The sequence below is a fragment of the Schistocerca cancellata genome, chromosome 4 (assembly GCF_023864275.1).
Source record: "Schistocerca cancellata isolate TAMUIC-IGC-003103 chromosome 4, iqSchCanc2.1, whole genome shotgun sequence".
In the NCBI taxonomy this organism is placed as follows: domain Eukaryota; kingdom Metazoa; phylum Arthropoda; class Insecta; order Orthoptera; family Acrididae; genus Schistocerca; species Schistocerca cancellata.
This window is the reverse complement of record NC_064629.1, coordinates 286,699,199-286,716,379: the sequence shown is the minus strand read 5'-3', so window position 1 is coordinate 286,716,379 and position 17,181 is coordinate 286,699,199. Positions and strand designations below refer to the sequence as shown.

The 17,181-nt window shown below is 37.6% G+C and overlaps 1 protein-coding gene across 1 annotated transcript in view; it reads right to left on the bottom strand.

Annotated features, from left to right (window-relative positions):
* Positions 1–456: 456 nt before the first annotated feature.
* LOC126184109 (myb-like protein O) overlaps positions 457–17,181 on the bottom strand; it is a 36,332-nt gene continuing 19,607 nt past the window's right edge. The window contains exon 2 of the mRNA XM_049926473.1: positions 457–614. Within this exon, the coding sequence (XP_049782430.1) occupies positions 457–614 (158 nt within the window). The remainder of the gene's footprint in view (positions 615–17,181) is intronic.

Below are 17,181 nucleotides of genomic sequence, written 5' to 3'. Positions count from 1 at the left end.
TAATAGGTAACTTGATGTTTAAGCTGTGAACGGCTGCAAACTGAATACAAATTATCAACAAAGTGCTCAGTCAGGGAAAGAAAGAATGTACAATATAAAACAGTCATCAACATATAGAAAATCATCCATGGATGGTAAGTTTTATAACTTAACCATAATCTTTTACACTTTAACGGAAGTACAAAAGTAGCACCTCCATTGAGCACCACACAACAAAACACAGTGTCAGTGTGACATTTGTTGCAGAATATTTATAAGCCAGGGAATAATTGAAAACAGAAACTAGAATTAATATTCAATAAAAGTAAATTGCCATATAATACCTATATCATTTTTATTTCCAAAATTTAAATTCACCTAAACATCAAACTCATTCATTACTTAGGAACATGCACATTTGAATAATACTCATGATTTATATGTCATGTTTGACCACTCCTTGAAAAAAATCATTCACTAAGGAACACCATGTTTCAAACTGTTTAATGCAGCACTTGTTCTATCAAATTCTTCAGCTTCATTGCCATTTTCATCATGTTCAAATCCTCCTGCTCCTACTGCTGCAGCTGCAGCAGCAGCAGCGGCACCTGGACTCCCAGGCAATGTTGGGGCATCTGAAACATAGGACACAAATTGCTGGAGTGATCTGATAGTTCTAAAAACTTGGAATACAAGACCTCCTTCCTGCATTCGTGTCACATTTTCAATTTTTTGCTGTGAAAACACTGTCCCATAGCCTTCCTCAATAGTAATATTAGTTGCAGCCCTAAATTTCTCTATCTTCAGTCTTTTCCCCACAGTGCTGGATACATATGGGGGGCATGCGGGGCCACCCGTATCGCCACTCATGCCATCCCCACCAGTCAGCCCACATGCTATTCGTACGTTTCTTTCATCAGTCAACTTGACTGAATCGAGATATTGAGTAGTTGTACTTTCTTATGTAGCACATGCATCCTCGTCATCGTATTTTATACATTTCTGTCTGGCACATAGATAGGTAAAACACACCTACAAGGAAAGTCGCAGCTATTCTAGTGATCTCGATACATTATTCTGTCTGGCATTTGTTTAAAAAAAGTTGTGAATATTCTACTGTTTTCTTGTAGAGAGAACCTTTGACACATAGCATTATAAATATGGACTATTTGCCAAATTGGAAGCTAGTTTACATTCAGAAGACTGAAGAATGAATAAATAAAAAGTCCTAGTTGTAGCAAGTGCAAGTGTGAAGATTAGTAAAGAGCGAGTGTGATCAGTTGATTGTGAAGTATTAAAAATAGTAAATCATAATAACTTCTCAGTAAAAATATTGTTACGAACTTCGTAACATGAGTTAGGTATGGGAAACTATTGATACGTATATCTCTGGTAATTGTGACTTTCGAGAAGATTCCTAAAAATGCATTGTTACTATATAGACCCTCTATCAAATGCACTAGAAAGCAATGGAATCAACAATAAAAGTTCCACACATGTAAATTTCCAGATGACCTCATCAATGGCAACTCGCGCAGTAAGGTACATATTGGCTTGTTAATTTTACAGTAGGTATTTGCTCACACTCCATAAAAGTCTGGAAGCAAACATTCTGGCAGCAAATGTTCCCAAAACAACTGAGCCACATATATAAGGGAAGCGCAGTCACTGTCAGGTAGTCAGTTTGAAAGCTACAATCGATCCAGTAACTTGGAAGTGATAAAAAGTGAACAACTGCGATTATTGGCTATTACCACAGACTTCAGTCAGTGTTGTGGTTAGTGATGTTAGAAATATGCTGAGTGTTACCATGTATGTTTTGGTGCTAAGCATACTAGTGTTGCATTTTTCAGGGCGAATAAAGTGTTTATTCGAGAATTAAACTTTGCATGTGACTTGACTATTTTTTATTACAGTAAAAGTAAAGATACCTCAAGATATTTTTAGTGCCCCCTACTTGAGGTTTTTCTCTATCTGCCACTAGTTTCACAATTGCTCCCTACAAAAAAATTTTCCTTTGCACAGAGTCTACACAATCACAGCATCAGAGATTCTTGGCAACTACTAAGCAGTAGTTGTCTGAGCTCCAAAAGTCATTATAGGTGGACAGAAAATGTGTCACAATTCTATAACATATTGAAATCAGTAATAATAGTTAGTTTTTCAGTACTTTTACTGTATGATTCGAAATGTTCTTTGTAAATATCCTTAAAAAAGGAATGATTGGAAATATTTTGTGACATTTGGCACAGCATTCGAGGTGGTGACTAAATGTTCAATTCTGCCAATTGGTTTTGTAGCATCTTGTTCACCCTCCAATGCATTAAAGATGATAATAACAAATTCTCCACTGTATATGAAGTATCATTGTCACATGGCTCACATCATTCTGGATAATGCAGGTATCATAATTAAGGAAAAAATACATTATGCACGTACATTAGCATATTACTGTACCATGTAATTACATCACTGTCTTCTTTTAATGCAAATATAAGACATATTTATTATGATGATACAAACACAACTATCCACACCAAATACACACATCAAAGAAAGTTTTGCATCACCTCAGTTCTGAGAGTTACAGAACCTCTACAGAATATTGGAATAGAGATCAACATAAACATCATTTCTGCCCTTTTTATTGCTCATGAAAACCGCACATTGCATGATGTACCACCATACAGTAAGACCTTCAGAGGTGGTGGTCCAGATTGCTGTGCACTCTGGTACCTCTAATACCCAGTAGCACGTCCTCTTGCATTGATGCATGCCTGTATTCATCGTGCCATCCTATCCACAAATTGCTCCTGTTGGTCCTGTTTATCCCATTCTTCAACAGTGCTTTGGCATACATCCCTCAGAGTGGTTGGTGGGTCACATCATCCATAAACAGTCCTTTTCAATCTATCCCAGGTATGTTCAATAGGGTTCATGTCTAGAGAACATGCTGGCCACTCTAGTCAAGCAATGTCATTATACTGAAGGAAGTCATTCACAAGATGTGCACAATGGGGGCATGAATTGTCATCCATGAAGACAAATGCCTCGCCAATATACTGCTGAAATGGTTGCACTATTGGTCGGAGGATGGTATTCACGTATCATACAGCCATTACGGCACCTTCCATGACCACCAGCGGCATATGTTGGCCCAAACCAGCAGGGAACCTCCACCTTGCTGCACTTGCTGGACAGTGTGTCTAAGGCATTCAGCCTGACCGGGTTGCCTCCAAACATGTCTCCGACGATTGTCTGGTTGAAGGCATATGCGACACTCATCAGTGAATAAAACATGATGCCATTCCTGAGCGGTCAATTCGGCATGTTGTTGGGCCCATCTGTACAGCACTGCATGGTGTAGTGGTTGCAAAGATGGACCTCGCCGTGGATGTCGGGAGTGAAGTTGCGCATCATGCAGCCTATTGCTCGAAGTTTGAGCCATAAAAGCCATGAAAAGCATTATTCAACATGGTAGCATTGCTGTCAGGGCTCCTCTGAACCATAATCTGAAGGTAGCAGTCATCCACTGCAATAGGAACCCTTGGGTGGCCTGAGCGAGGCATGTAATTGACAGTTCCTGTCTCTTTGTATCTCCTCCATGTCCAGACGACATTGCTTTGGTTCACTCCAAGACGCCTGGACACTTCCCTTGTTGAGAGCCCATCCTGGCACAAAGTAACAATGCAGACATGATCAAACAGCGGTACTGACCATCAAGGCATGGTTGAACTACAGACAACACAAGCAGTCTACCTCCTTCCTGGAGGAATGCCTGGAACTGATCAGCTGTTGGACTCCCTATGTCCAATAGGCACTGCTCACGCATGGTTATTTACATCTTTGGGTGCATTTAGTGACATCTGTCAACAGTCAAAGGGTCTGTGTCTGTGATACAATATCCATAGTAACAACTATCTTCAGGAGTTCCGGGAACCGGGAAGATGCAAAACTTCTTTAGATGTGTGTATATCCTAAATACATATATGTAAGTAGGTACCATATGAATCATTTTACCACTAATACCTTTATTACCCACATTCAAAGCATCACTCATAACAAATTCTGTTCTCTGCAATAGGTGGCTAGTGAAAATAGGTGAAGCCCGAAACTAGTCAGCCAGTAAATAAAATGAAACTTTGGTTTTACACATTTAAAAATGTCTTTTCTGCTATGTTCAATAAATACATCAAGTGAATGAAAATAACTTACAGCATTAAAGCACTAGCTTTTAAATGGTCAAAAGCAACTCAGCTGCCCTTTCTAAGATGTTAGTATAAAATTTGTTCACTTACAAAAATTAAAGAATTGGTTAATATTAACAGTGTCACTGCTCAAATTACACAGCCAGTCTTCTGTTAAACCACTTAATGCCACCTGCTCAGCATACACACCACATCCGATTGACATATTATGCTTTGCTATTGTGGCATCACATGTATAACACACTGGTGGTGGTTAATGGTGAAGGAGGGAGCTAAGGATTCTGAAACAGTGTGCAACTGTGAGGTGAGCCTTGTCGATCTGTGTGATGAAGGATGCATGCAGTCAGGTTGACAAATGAAAAATTTGTTCTGTCCCACTTACATTCATTCTCTTTTACACATATTCCACTGTATCCAGCTAAACAATGACATTGTGAGATGCAAGTAGATGGTAGCCTCCAATACAGTAATTTTCTTACAGGTCTATTTGACTGCGACATCTGCCATCTCATTATCATAAATGATTTTACTCAGCAACTTCTTTCCTCCAGGTACTGTCAAATTATTCCAACACATGTTGACCATCACTTAATTTTTGTATAGTGGCAAATAATATAAAGTGACTGATGGGATGACCATGGGCTCACCTTTGTCACTATCTGTGGCCAATTTCTTCATGGAGAATTTTTTTTACTGCTCTTTATCCTTATCCTGCAGTTTGTCTCCATTTAGCATGTATGAGAATTTTGATTCAGCACTATGCTTAGTAATGATGATGTGTCTGATAGTCTGTATATTACAAATAATGCAGTGCTGTGATCAATCATTTTCTGTAATTTGTAATGGTTGATTTATTACTTATTTATCTAATATGATGAGATTAGGGCCTTCAGGCTTGTAAGGGTACAGATGCTGATCCAGCATTCGATTGATCAAATCTGCCCCCTTGGACTTCTTAGCTATGGCACTGTGCCCCTTTTTGCTATGGCCACAGGCATTGCTATGAGGATGCCCTAAAGTTCTGGAAGGTGTGAGTTGGTCCCTACAGATTGGTTGGTAGGAGGCAGTGAGTCAGTTGCACTTTAGTGATACTCAAAGCCATCACATGAACAGGAGGCAAATATGTATGAGAGGGTGATCATGGAATTTGTGTTAAAAATACTAATTTCATCTGTTATGAAATATTTAACATTGAAAGGGTGGCCATACATAAAAAGAAAGACAATTGCTAACTCATTTTATATCGTGAGTGGTGAGTATATGCAAGTGTAGTGCGAGTGTGGTTAGAAACTGTCTTAAAGAGATTTTCAGACAAATAACAAATAAAATTGAGTCTTTCATACAGAGTATCTAATTTATAATCCAAATCACTTTCATAACCTTTCAATGGGATGCTGCATCATAATGATCAGCAGCCAGCAGTCAGCAGCAGCAGAAGTGCAAAACACGTCACAAGTTGCAGTAGTCCATCAACCAAAAAATAGTGCAGTAGAAGCTGATTAACAGTGCGGCGGGAAGCAGTCAGGAATAGCTGCTGCATAGGGTATCAGCTATATGGCAATATGGCGTCCGGCACAGTTGTTTATAGTGAGAAAGTGAACAAAAGTTATAGTTGTGTGGTGAAAAACGGAACATACGTAAATTATAACAGTGAAATAGTGAAGCTAAATGAACGTGTATCAAGCCTGCAATTAATTGTAGATGTACTAAGGCGGGACATTGCGCATTTAGAAAATGAAAATGGCGAACTGAAAAAGGCGCGTAATATCCCGATCGCCAAAGCAAGTAAAACACGGAACTGGGAGCACAGGACTAGCATGATCACGGAAGAAAGAAGCGAAAAGGTGATAAATACAACGAATGGAACGAACCGCGGCAATAAAAGCAGTTTCAGTGTCCTACCTACAATAAACGAGTGCTCTGAAGTGGATATAGGCCTAAAGGCAGAAACAACAAGGCAACATATGTTTACTAGGCCAAAAAGGGTAGGTCGTGTGAAACCCAGTGACTGTAGAATTACTGTGGTAACAAAAAACCGTTTTCATGCACTAGATTCAGATATAAATGTGGAATCCACGGAAAACTGTGACGACAACAACACCCCGAATCTATATAGTGACAAGCACATGAGCAGAAACTTCCGCAATAAACGTGAAGACAAACTCAAAGTGAAAATATTCTCTGATAGCCATGGACGTGAGATCGCAAAAATACTACGTTACAGTCATTGTATACAAGCAACTAGTATTGTCAAACCAGGTGCACCCATCCAAGAACTCGTTAGAAACATAGAAACTGAAAATGCTCGTCATATTGTCGTCATAGCTGGAGCCAATAATGTATATAAAAACGACCTCCACAGTGCAACACGAAACCTTAAGGCAATACTAAATTCAACAAGAGAGAAATCAGTTTTTGTAGTCGGAATTCCACATAGGCATGACCTTTCGGAATGGTCATGTGTGAACGTGGAAATCATAAAAGCAAACAGGCAATACTCAAAGATTTGCAGGGCCTACCAAAACGCATATTTTATAAGTATGGACTCCTTGCAAAGAGACTGTTACACGAAACATGGCATGCACCTTAATAACAGAGGCAGGAAGATTCTGTGCCAAAACATCAGCATGATACTGAAAGCATCTGACAACCAAGAAGTAATTGCTGCTCTTCCAGTTCCTTGCTTGACGCAAGCAGAGCCTGAAGAAATGCTTACTTCTATTGCAGTAGTAGAAGTAGAGGTGGAAGCAGCAGTTGTACCTACACACATAAGAAATGCTGCAGCAGCAGTACCTACCACACTTCATCTACAGGATTCAACAGCAGCAGAAGATGAAGCAACATCCAAATCTCCACTGTCATCAGTTGCCACAACAATGCCTACAGCAGCAGCAGCAGTACCTACCACACTTCACCAGCAAGATTCAACAGCAGCAGAAGAAGAAGCAACCACCAGTAGGCATACAACAGTAGATGTGCTACCACTCCAAGTGAACAATTTTTTAGTAAAAGGCAACAAGAGGCAGAAATCCAAAAGATAAGCCCTGAACGTTTGAAAACCAATCACCATAGTGTTCAGTGTGTAAGCAATAAGAGCATGGATCTTAAAATATGTTACCTTAACGTTCAAGGACTGAAAGATAAAGAACTTATCATAAATGAGTTTGGTCTTGATAACCAGTTTGATATTTTTTGTCTGAGTGAACACTGGGCTAATGAGAATGAACTTGCAGTTGCCAAATTTGACAATTTTAGTATAGTAAATAGCTACTGTAGGAAAGAACACATTAGAGGTGGTGTGGCAATTTATTCCAACCAGTCACTCAATTGTACAATAACCAAACTAGACCTAAATTCCTTGTGTGATGAACAGCACTTTGAAGTTACGGGTATAATCATTAATAGTCATAAGCTAATAGTAGTATCCATGTACAGATCACCAAAGGGAAGCATTAACATATTTTTAGAAAAAATGGACATGCTATTGAGTGAATTAAGTAATATTAAATGGCTACATTATGATATTGCAATAGGGGGTGATTTGAATGCTGATTTTGATGTTACTAAATGTAAGGGTAGTGTTGCAGATCTGGAAAACTTACTAAGACAATACAATTTATATCATGTTAATAACAGGCCCACAAGAAACAAAGCATGTTTAGATAACATCTTTGTAAACTTCAAGACCACTGAAAACGCATGCGAAGTTGTAGTGTTCCCATTCTCTGACCATGACTCCGTATCTCTAAATTATGCAAGTAAAATTCCCCTCAATAGGAGCAATGCAGACAGACCTGTCCCAACAGTTGTGATTACCAGACCCATAACTGAGGATAAAATTAACACATTTTGTAATTCCCTTGCTGACAGGGACTGGTTTGGCCACTGTAGTGTCGATGGACATTACACATCAAGTAATGACCTGCCAGCCAAAATAATATTTGATAGATTTTTTAATGCATTCTTGACCCTATTTAACCATAGTATTCCCATAAAGAAAATCAAAATAATGGACAGCAGCCACAAATCCAGATCTCAAAACAGACAAAATATATGGTACAATAAACAGCTGACAGATCTAAAGAAACAAGTTTTGTTACTGTACAACATATACAATAGTATGAAGTCTGACTGTGCCAAATCAGCCTATGTGGAATGCAGGAATGAATACAAAAAAAGCCATCCTGCAAGCCAAAAAAACCTACAATGCCAACAGCATACATAATTCCACCAATAAATGCAAAACCGCTTGGAAAGTAATTAACAGTGCTGCCAGAGATACTAAAAAAAACAAAATTAATATCCCACCACAAACACTCAATGAGTTTTTTATTAATTCAGTGAAAGAAATAGGAGACGCAATTATCAAGCCAGACATTAGTCCATCAGAGTTACTCTCCCAAAATTGGGGTAGACAGTCACTAAATACAAGCATGGTAACCTTCTCCGAAGTATCGCCTAGATATGTACAAGGGGTCATAAAACAACTGAAATCATCTGATAGCTTAGATATATATGGCATATCATGCAACCTGCTAAAAAAAGTGTGTGACCGCATTCTCTACCCCTTAACCCATTGCATAAACAAGTGCTTACTTGAGGGATATTTTCCTGATGAGTTAAAACTGTCTAGGATCGTCCCAGTATACAAAAAGGGAGATAAAGACTCTCCATCTAGCTACAGGCCTATTTCAATAGTACCCGCATTCTCCAAGGTAATAGAATGCATCATGTACCAACAATTATCATCTCACTTTGAGAACCTAGGAATAATTAATGCTACGCAATACGGGTTTAGGAAGAATCTGTCGACCATTGATGCAATCAACACAGTAGTCAGTTACATCCTCAAAGTTTTTGAGAACAAAGGCTTTGCTCAGGTCTCATTCTGTGACCTAAGCAAGGCCTTCGACTGTGTTGAGCACATGCCACTACTAGAGAAACTAGAATTCTACGGCATCAAAGAAAACAGTCTCAGACTATTAAAAGCTTATCTCAACAACCGTAAACAGGTAGTTTGTGTTGGTAAGGAAATGTCAAACATAGAAAATGTTAAGGTAGGTGTGCCTCAGGGATCTGTACTGGGGCCCTTCCTGTTTCTGATAATGATCAATGACCTCCCCTCGTTTATTAGATCCACCACTGTATTGTATGCAGATGATACGACTTTTCTCCATAGCAGTAACAATCTTAATGATCTTAAAACCTGTGCTGAAAATACACTCACTCATGCAGCATATTGGTTCAGAGCAAATGGTTTCCTGCTAAATGAAAATAAAACTCAGCAGACAATCTTCACTCTAAGAGAAAAGCCACTATCTGATGAACCTAGTTCTGTTAAATTCCTGGGAGTTTATTTAGACGAAAAGTTATCCTGGGGCCAACATGTAAACTATATTAGTAGTAAACTATCTAGAGTAATTTATTTATTAAGACAACTCAGAAATTTTGTACCTGAAACATACATCAGATCATCTTATTTTGCATTTTTCCAGAGTATAATATCCTATGGCATTATCTTGTGGGGTAACTGTAGTCATATACATGACATCCTATTATTGCAGAAGAAAGCCATTAGGATTATTACAAATTCCTCACATAAGGCTCACTGCAAACCCTTATTTACTAAACAAAAAATTATGACTGTAATAAACCTCTATATATACAATGTCTTAATCTTTACGAAGAAGAACCTACAAGATGTGAAACGTAGAGAAAATGTACATTGTTACAACACAAGAAGCATCAAACACATATACACGCCTTACCACAGACTATCAAAATCAATAAATAGCTATGAAGTCACAGGACACAAGCTATTTAATAAGCTGCCACATGCCATACAGGATCTTCCTGAACATACATTCAAAGAAAGACTGCATGAATGGTTTATTGCCCACCCGTTCTATGATATCAATGAATTCTTCAACTGTAAAATGCAGTAATCCAACAGATGACCCACTGTACATTTGTTGTAATATAAGCTAAAATATTTCAGTAGTCAATACCTTATCACACTGTATTATAAATTGTAACTTCATTTGACGTTGTCAATTGCTGTAATGGCCTAAAGACAATAAAATCTTTATTATTATTATTATTATTATTATTGTACATGACAAAATGGTGAAATTTTAGAACTGTGAATTTTGGTAAATTTGGGATAATGTTCAGAAAAATAGTAGTAAATTTCAAATAGTGTAAAGTGGAGCCAATATTGTGTGTAGAGCAAATCAAACAAGAGAATGTTTCAGATGAGGATGATTATCAGCCAAATGTAGAGGAAAAGAAAAACTGGTTGTCAAGAGGTGAAATGGAACAAGAATGGAGGAAACTCCAATAGCTAACTCAACAAAATTATTCTTTGAAGACATGATGGAGTGGGAAAGCAGCTGGTGCACAAGCTATAACCACACCTGAAATAGAAAGATGGGAAGCCGTGGGGGCAAGCAAGGATAGTGGGTATGACATTTTTGAAGAAACACCAAAGCCAAGCAAAGGCACTGGTTTCGATTTTGAAACACTGATGCATTCAAAGAGTTAGATGAAAAAGCAGATACATGATCAAAAGAAAAGGAATTGTCATTAAACAAAAAGTAACTACACAAATAGACAAAAATAAAAGGTCAAATCAAGAATTAAAGCATGAATATTAAGTGAACTTGAATCAGTTTTTAAAGAACTTAAACAAGACCAGGGAAAATGATTTGCAAGTTCTGAGGCAAAGTTTAAAACATGGGAGGAAAAGAGGGATAATGAATTAAAGAAAGGGAAGGAAGAACAGGAGAAAGTAAACATGGAAATAAAATCACAATTGTGGAAACAGGAAACAATGGTTGAACAAACAAGAGGGCCACAGATGTAGGACAACATAACTCTAGAAATAAACACGACAGTGGTTTTGGCAAACATGAATGCACAAGAATGAGAGGGAACTCATAAACAAGTAGAACAGGTCAAGAAGAAGGTGAAAATCACAGGGGAAAGTGGTAGCAGAAGTACAGAAAGAGCAACGAAATATTGAGCAACATATTGAGCAGGTTGTAACTGAGAGAATAAGTAGCAAAACAAAATTATTAAGTGGCTAAACTGCAGCAGTGACTAAAAGTTACCACCAATTTGAGTTCATAAACAGTTGTATGTTCAGTAAATTCCATCCCAGAGGCAAGTTGCACCCCATTGTGTTTATAAGGAATTTCCAGGAATTTTTGCCAAAATTATGGTGTTAAAGAACTAAAACTGATTGTGTCAATCAAATTGAGGGTGAAGCATACAACTGGGGTATGCATTTAGATAAAGAACATTTATTCTATGCAGAATCTGAGAAGATTTCCTAAATAAGTATTGATCCAAGAGGAAACAGGATGACATATTAGGCTCTGTATGCAGTCATCCATATAACAGGAGAATAGACAGAACTTACATTCAGTTCGTAAAAAAGGAATTAGAGAGGAATCAGTATCCTGATGCACCATATGATGAGACAAATGTGGTGCTATGGGTGATATGAAGGCTGCCACACAATATATGTACTCATTCAATAAGAAGCATTTTTGACACCCTGGACCAGGCCAGGGTTCCATTTGCACAGTTATAGTGGAAGGGCAGGCCACCAAAAGTGAACAGAGATCTTTTCAGTAGTGTAGTACTGCAGCGTGGGACAGACTACAAATAGGAATGGTGGAACAAATAGAGACACAGTATAGGCTGAGGATGTGATTGTTACATATTCACATCTCACAATGAGTGAAGGACAGGTAGATGAGGGGAAGAAAGGCATGGCTTGTGGGACAATAGCTATAACATATGGAGTCAGAGAGATGGAGTGGAATGTGCAGAGAAGGGAGGAATGGGAAACATGTCAACATTGCAGGAATGGCCCGACCTGAAACAAACATGGTGAAGCTTCTACATGCAGACGGAGAAAAAAAATTTATATAATAAACACTGAACAACTAAGAGATAAACAAGAAGATCTATTATAAGAAGTTGGAAGATGTTGTAAAAAAGATAAGGTGGTCAGTTAAAGTATGTGGGCATGCAATTAAGTCTTTAGTCAGTTTGGAAAGCCAGCTGTGTGCTATAGCTAACAATATATATAGTGACTTATTGAAATCATATAACAACATATTATGACTATTGATAAGAGGACTCAAAATAAAAGGAGCTGTTGGTGAATATGGGAAAACGGTTAAGTGTGAAGTGATGTTGGAGATTGTGAATGGAGGAGATGTATGTAGGATCAATGGAGTAGTCTTGCCTGATCTGCAAGAGGAGAGATCAGATTGGTCAATGGAACACAAAGTAGAAATGTATTATGAAGAAAATTAGAAGAAATATTATGATGGAGAAAATAGATGAAGGTAAGCATCAAAGACAAAATGACAGTAGATAGAGAATGAGGTTTTTCCTGTACATACCAAGTAGCAGCCTGTGAAGATGCAATGGAAGAGGACAATTTAGTAAACTATAGCCGGAATAGTATAATTCCTGTGAGTACAGAAGCAGCAAGGTAGCTCACATGGGGAGAAGTTAGCAGCAAAATACATGGGATTTGGAATATTGACAGAAGAGCAGCTGAAAGGCTATCCATATCAATCACAAGATACAGAAAAGTTTTTGGAAACAGACCAGGAATAATAAAAGGTCCATCATATCATATAAAAATAAAGGCTAATAAGCCATATTTTAAGCCACCTTATCCAATGCCACATGCAAGAAATAAGCAGTAGAGAGGGAATTGCAGAAGATGCTAACAAATGAAGAAATAGAGAGCGTTCAAAGTCAATACAACAGCTGTGGCTACAAAGGATGGGAGTGTAAGGCTTGTGCTGGATGCATGACAAGCCAACAACATATTTGAAATGGAAAAGGTGTGACCAGTGAACATTGATGAACTGTTGCAGAAATTTAAAGGAGCAAAGATATTTACAAGTCTGGATTTGGCATGCAGATATCATCAAATACTGCTAGACCTGGAGTCAAGGCTATTTACAGCACTTTGGATTGGGTATGATATTACCAATATAGAGTTTCAAAAATCAGGATTCAGAAAAAGTGGTCAAATCTGTGATCACTACCCTCAGTAGAAACTTGGTTTCAGCTAAAAGGGTTGAATCTAAACATACCTAAGACTCACATGATGCAATTCAAAACCAGACAGTTAAAATGTGAGCAGATGAAGATTTTTGACAACAACCAAGATATAGAAGAAGTTGACTCAGGCAAATTCTTAGCTCTAAATGTGGATAAAAATTTGAGCTGGCAGCCACACATTGAGTACCTAGCAAATAAATTAAGGAGCTTTCCATTTTCAGTACAAATATTATCAATTGTGACTGACATGGACACAAGAAAAGTAGCATATAAAAGCTACTTTGAATCCCTTATTAGGTATGGTATTGTTTTCTGGGGTAACTTTACAAACATAGCCTGTATACTAAAAATGCAGAAAAAAAATCTATCGAAATATGTGCACTGTAAATCATAAAGAACCACATTATCCATTATATATATATAAAGAAAGATGATGAGACTTACAAATGTCTGCTTGTGTCTGTGTATATGCGGATGGATATGTGTGTGTGTGTGCGAGTATATACCTGTCCTTTTTTCCCCGGGATTGGAATGACTCCTTACCCTCTCCCTGAAAACCCAAATCCTTTTGTCTTTCCCTCTCCTTCCCTCTTTCCTGACGAGGCAACCGTTGGTTGCGAAAGCTAGAATTTTGTGTGTATGTTTGTGTTTGTTTGTGTGTCTATCGACCTGCCAGCGCTTTTGTTTGGTAAGTCTCATCATCTTTCTTTTTAGATATATTTTTCCCACATGGAATGTTTCCCTCTATTATATATATATATATATATATATATATATATATATATATATATATATATATATATATATATATATATAAACAAAGATGATGTGATGTGACTTACCAAACGAAAGCGCTGGCATGTCGATAGACACACAAACATACACACAAAATTCTAGCTTTCGCAACCAACGGTTGCCTCGTTAGGAAAGAGGGAAGGAGAGGGAAAGACGAAAGGATTTGGGTTTTAAGGGAGAGGGCAAGGAGTCATTCCAATCCCGGGAGCGGATTTTTTTCCCACGTGGAATGTTTCCCTCTTGTTTGTGTGTCTATCGACCTGCCAGCACTTTTGTTTGGTAAGTCTCATCATCTTTGTTTTTAGATATATTTTTCCCACATGGAATGTTTCCCTCTATTTTATATATATATATATATATATATATATATATATATATATATATATATATATATATATATATTGATTCACACAATCAAAACCCTTTGAGAGATCACAAAATATCCCAATGGATGATGTTCGGTTATTCAATGCATTTAATATTTGATCAGTGAAAGCATATATAGCATTTTCTGTTGAAAAACCTTTCTGAAAACCAAACTGACATTTTGTTAGTATTTAATTTTTACAAATATGTGATGCTACTCTTGAATACATTACTTTTTCAAGAATTTTGGATAAAGCTGTCAGAAGTGAGATTGGGTGGTAGCTGTCAGCATTAGCTCCATCCCTTTTTTTATGCAATGGTTTAACAATAGCGTATTTCAGTCTATCTGGAAAAATGCCCTGTTTCAGTGAGTTACTACACATGTGGCTGAGAATCCTACTTATCTGTTGGGAACAAGCTTGTAGTACTCTGTTGGAAATTCCATCCATTCCATGTGAGCTCACTGGACTCGAATTCGGGAGGACGTCGGTTCAACTCCGCGTCTGTCATTGTGATTTAGGTTTTCTGTGATTTCCCTAAATCCCTCCAGGCAAATGCCGGGATGGTTCCTTTGATAGAGCATGGCCAACTTCCTTCCCTGCCCTTCCCTAATCTGATGAGACCGATGACCACGCTGTCTGGTCTCCTCCCCAAAACAACCCAACCATTTGAGCTTTTACTTTAGAATGAATTTATTATTCTCCTAATTTCAGTAGGAGAGGTGGGGTTGAATTTCAATTTTATCAAATTGCATAGTTACTACCACTTCCATATACTGCCTTGAATTTTCTAATGAACAGCTGGATCCTATTTTCTCTACAACACTTTAAAAATGATTATTAAAGTGTTTTCTACTTCTGACTTCTTGTGAACAAACTTTTCATTGCGTTTGATAGAAATACAGTCTTCCTGTGCCCTCAGTTGCCCTGTTTCCCTTTTCACAATATTTGAAATTGTTTTAATTTTATTATCAGATGTGCTAATCTCAGACATAAGGCACAAACTTCTGGACTTTTTAATAACTTTTCTTAACACAGTGCAGTAGTTTTTATAATGTTTCACTGTTTTGGGATCATTACTCCTCCTAGCTATAAGATACATTTCCCTTTTCTGTTTACAAGAGATTTTTATCTCGTTAGTAAGCCATGGCTTTTTACATGGTTTCTTACAATTATATTTCACTGTTTTCTTAGGAAAACTGTTTTCAAATATACTCACAAAGGTATCATGAAATAGGTTAAATTTTAAATCAGCATCATGTTCCCTGTACACCTTATCCCAGTCTAACTGTTGCAAGCTTTCCCTAAAATTTTGAATTGTTAAATCATTAATGGAACAGTCCGCCCCCGGTAGCTGAGTGGTCAGCGTGACAGACTGTCAATCCAAAGGGCCTGGGTTCGATTCCTGGCTGGGTTGGAGATTTTCTCCGCTCAGGGACTGGGTGTTGTGTTGTCCTAATCATCATCATTTCATCCCCATCGACGCGCAAGTCGTCGAAGTGGTGTCAAATCGAAAGACTTGCACCAGGCGAACAGTCTACTCGACGGGAGGCCCTCGTCACACGACATTTCATTTCATTTCATTAATGGAACACACTATTTTGGAGGACTGTTTTGCATTACTGTATGGAACTACATCATATACTGTAACTAGCTGTGCATCATGATCAGACAGACCATTCTTAACAGGAAAAGGTTTTATTTGATTAAATTTATCTAAAAATTGGTCTATGAAAACGTTATCTATCAGTGTGCTGCTTTTCATCCGAGTAGTATTCCACAAATATGGAATTGAACTCATGAGATATTGTATTGAAAAGAATGTAATGATTTTCTTAGACAAATTTTGTCAAGTATTTTGAACTTTGTAAAGATTTTGTAAATTAGTAGGGATGGACGCACATGGAGGGTGTATGAGATAAATCTGCTGTTACTGAACACCGATACTATCTAAATGTGCTGACACCATTGCCATTTTTGATTAAATTCATTTAGTGGAGTGTTTCTTTTCCAATAAAGAAGGAGATATTTTCTTTAAAAAATCATGCAATTATGTATGACAGCGCAACTGCAGGAACTGTGTTAAAAATATTAATTTGTCAATTATGAAACATTTAATATTGAAAGGGCGACCATACAGAGATAGAATGGCAATGGCTAACTCATTTCATACCGTGAATGATGAGTATATGCAAGTGTAGTGCGAGTACAGTTAGAAACCATGTTAAAGTGATATGCTATCAAGGAACAAATAAAACTGAGTGATCTATGTGAGTGTATTATCTAATTTATAGCCTAAATTGCTTTCATAACTTTTGTATGGGACTGTTTTGTGTTTGTGTGAATGAAGCAGATATGGCATGTGTCGTAGCCTACATGGTTGAGAATGTCATTACCAATGCACATACCTTGGGAGTAAGTTTCGCCCTCAAGAAACTGACTACTCTACATGTCCAATATCATTAAAAATATCAAACAGCCAGACTGCAAGATTTCCAGCAAATTGTTATGAAAAGGGAGAAACTTACAAGTTCCCTCTTACATTACACCAGGGCTTCACACATACAGCTACTTTATTTCAGGAGCAACAATAATGTTTATATGACCACATAGGTTGTTGCAATATACCAGTTGCTAGCATAATAAATAATTACTTTTAACACAAGCACTGTAAGATACATCAGCTTTATTGAGAGTTTATGTGCAGTATTCTTTTGTGTCTCAGTGCTTCTATACCA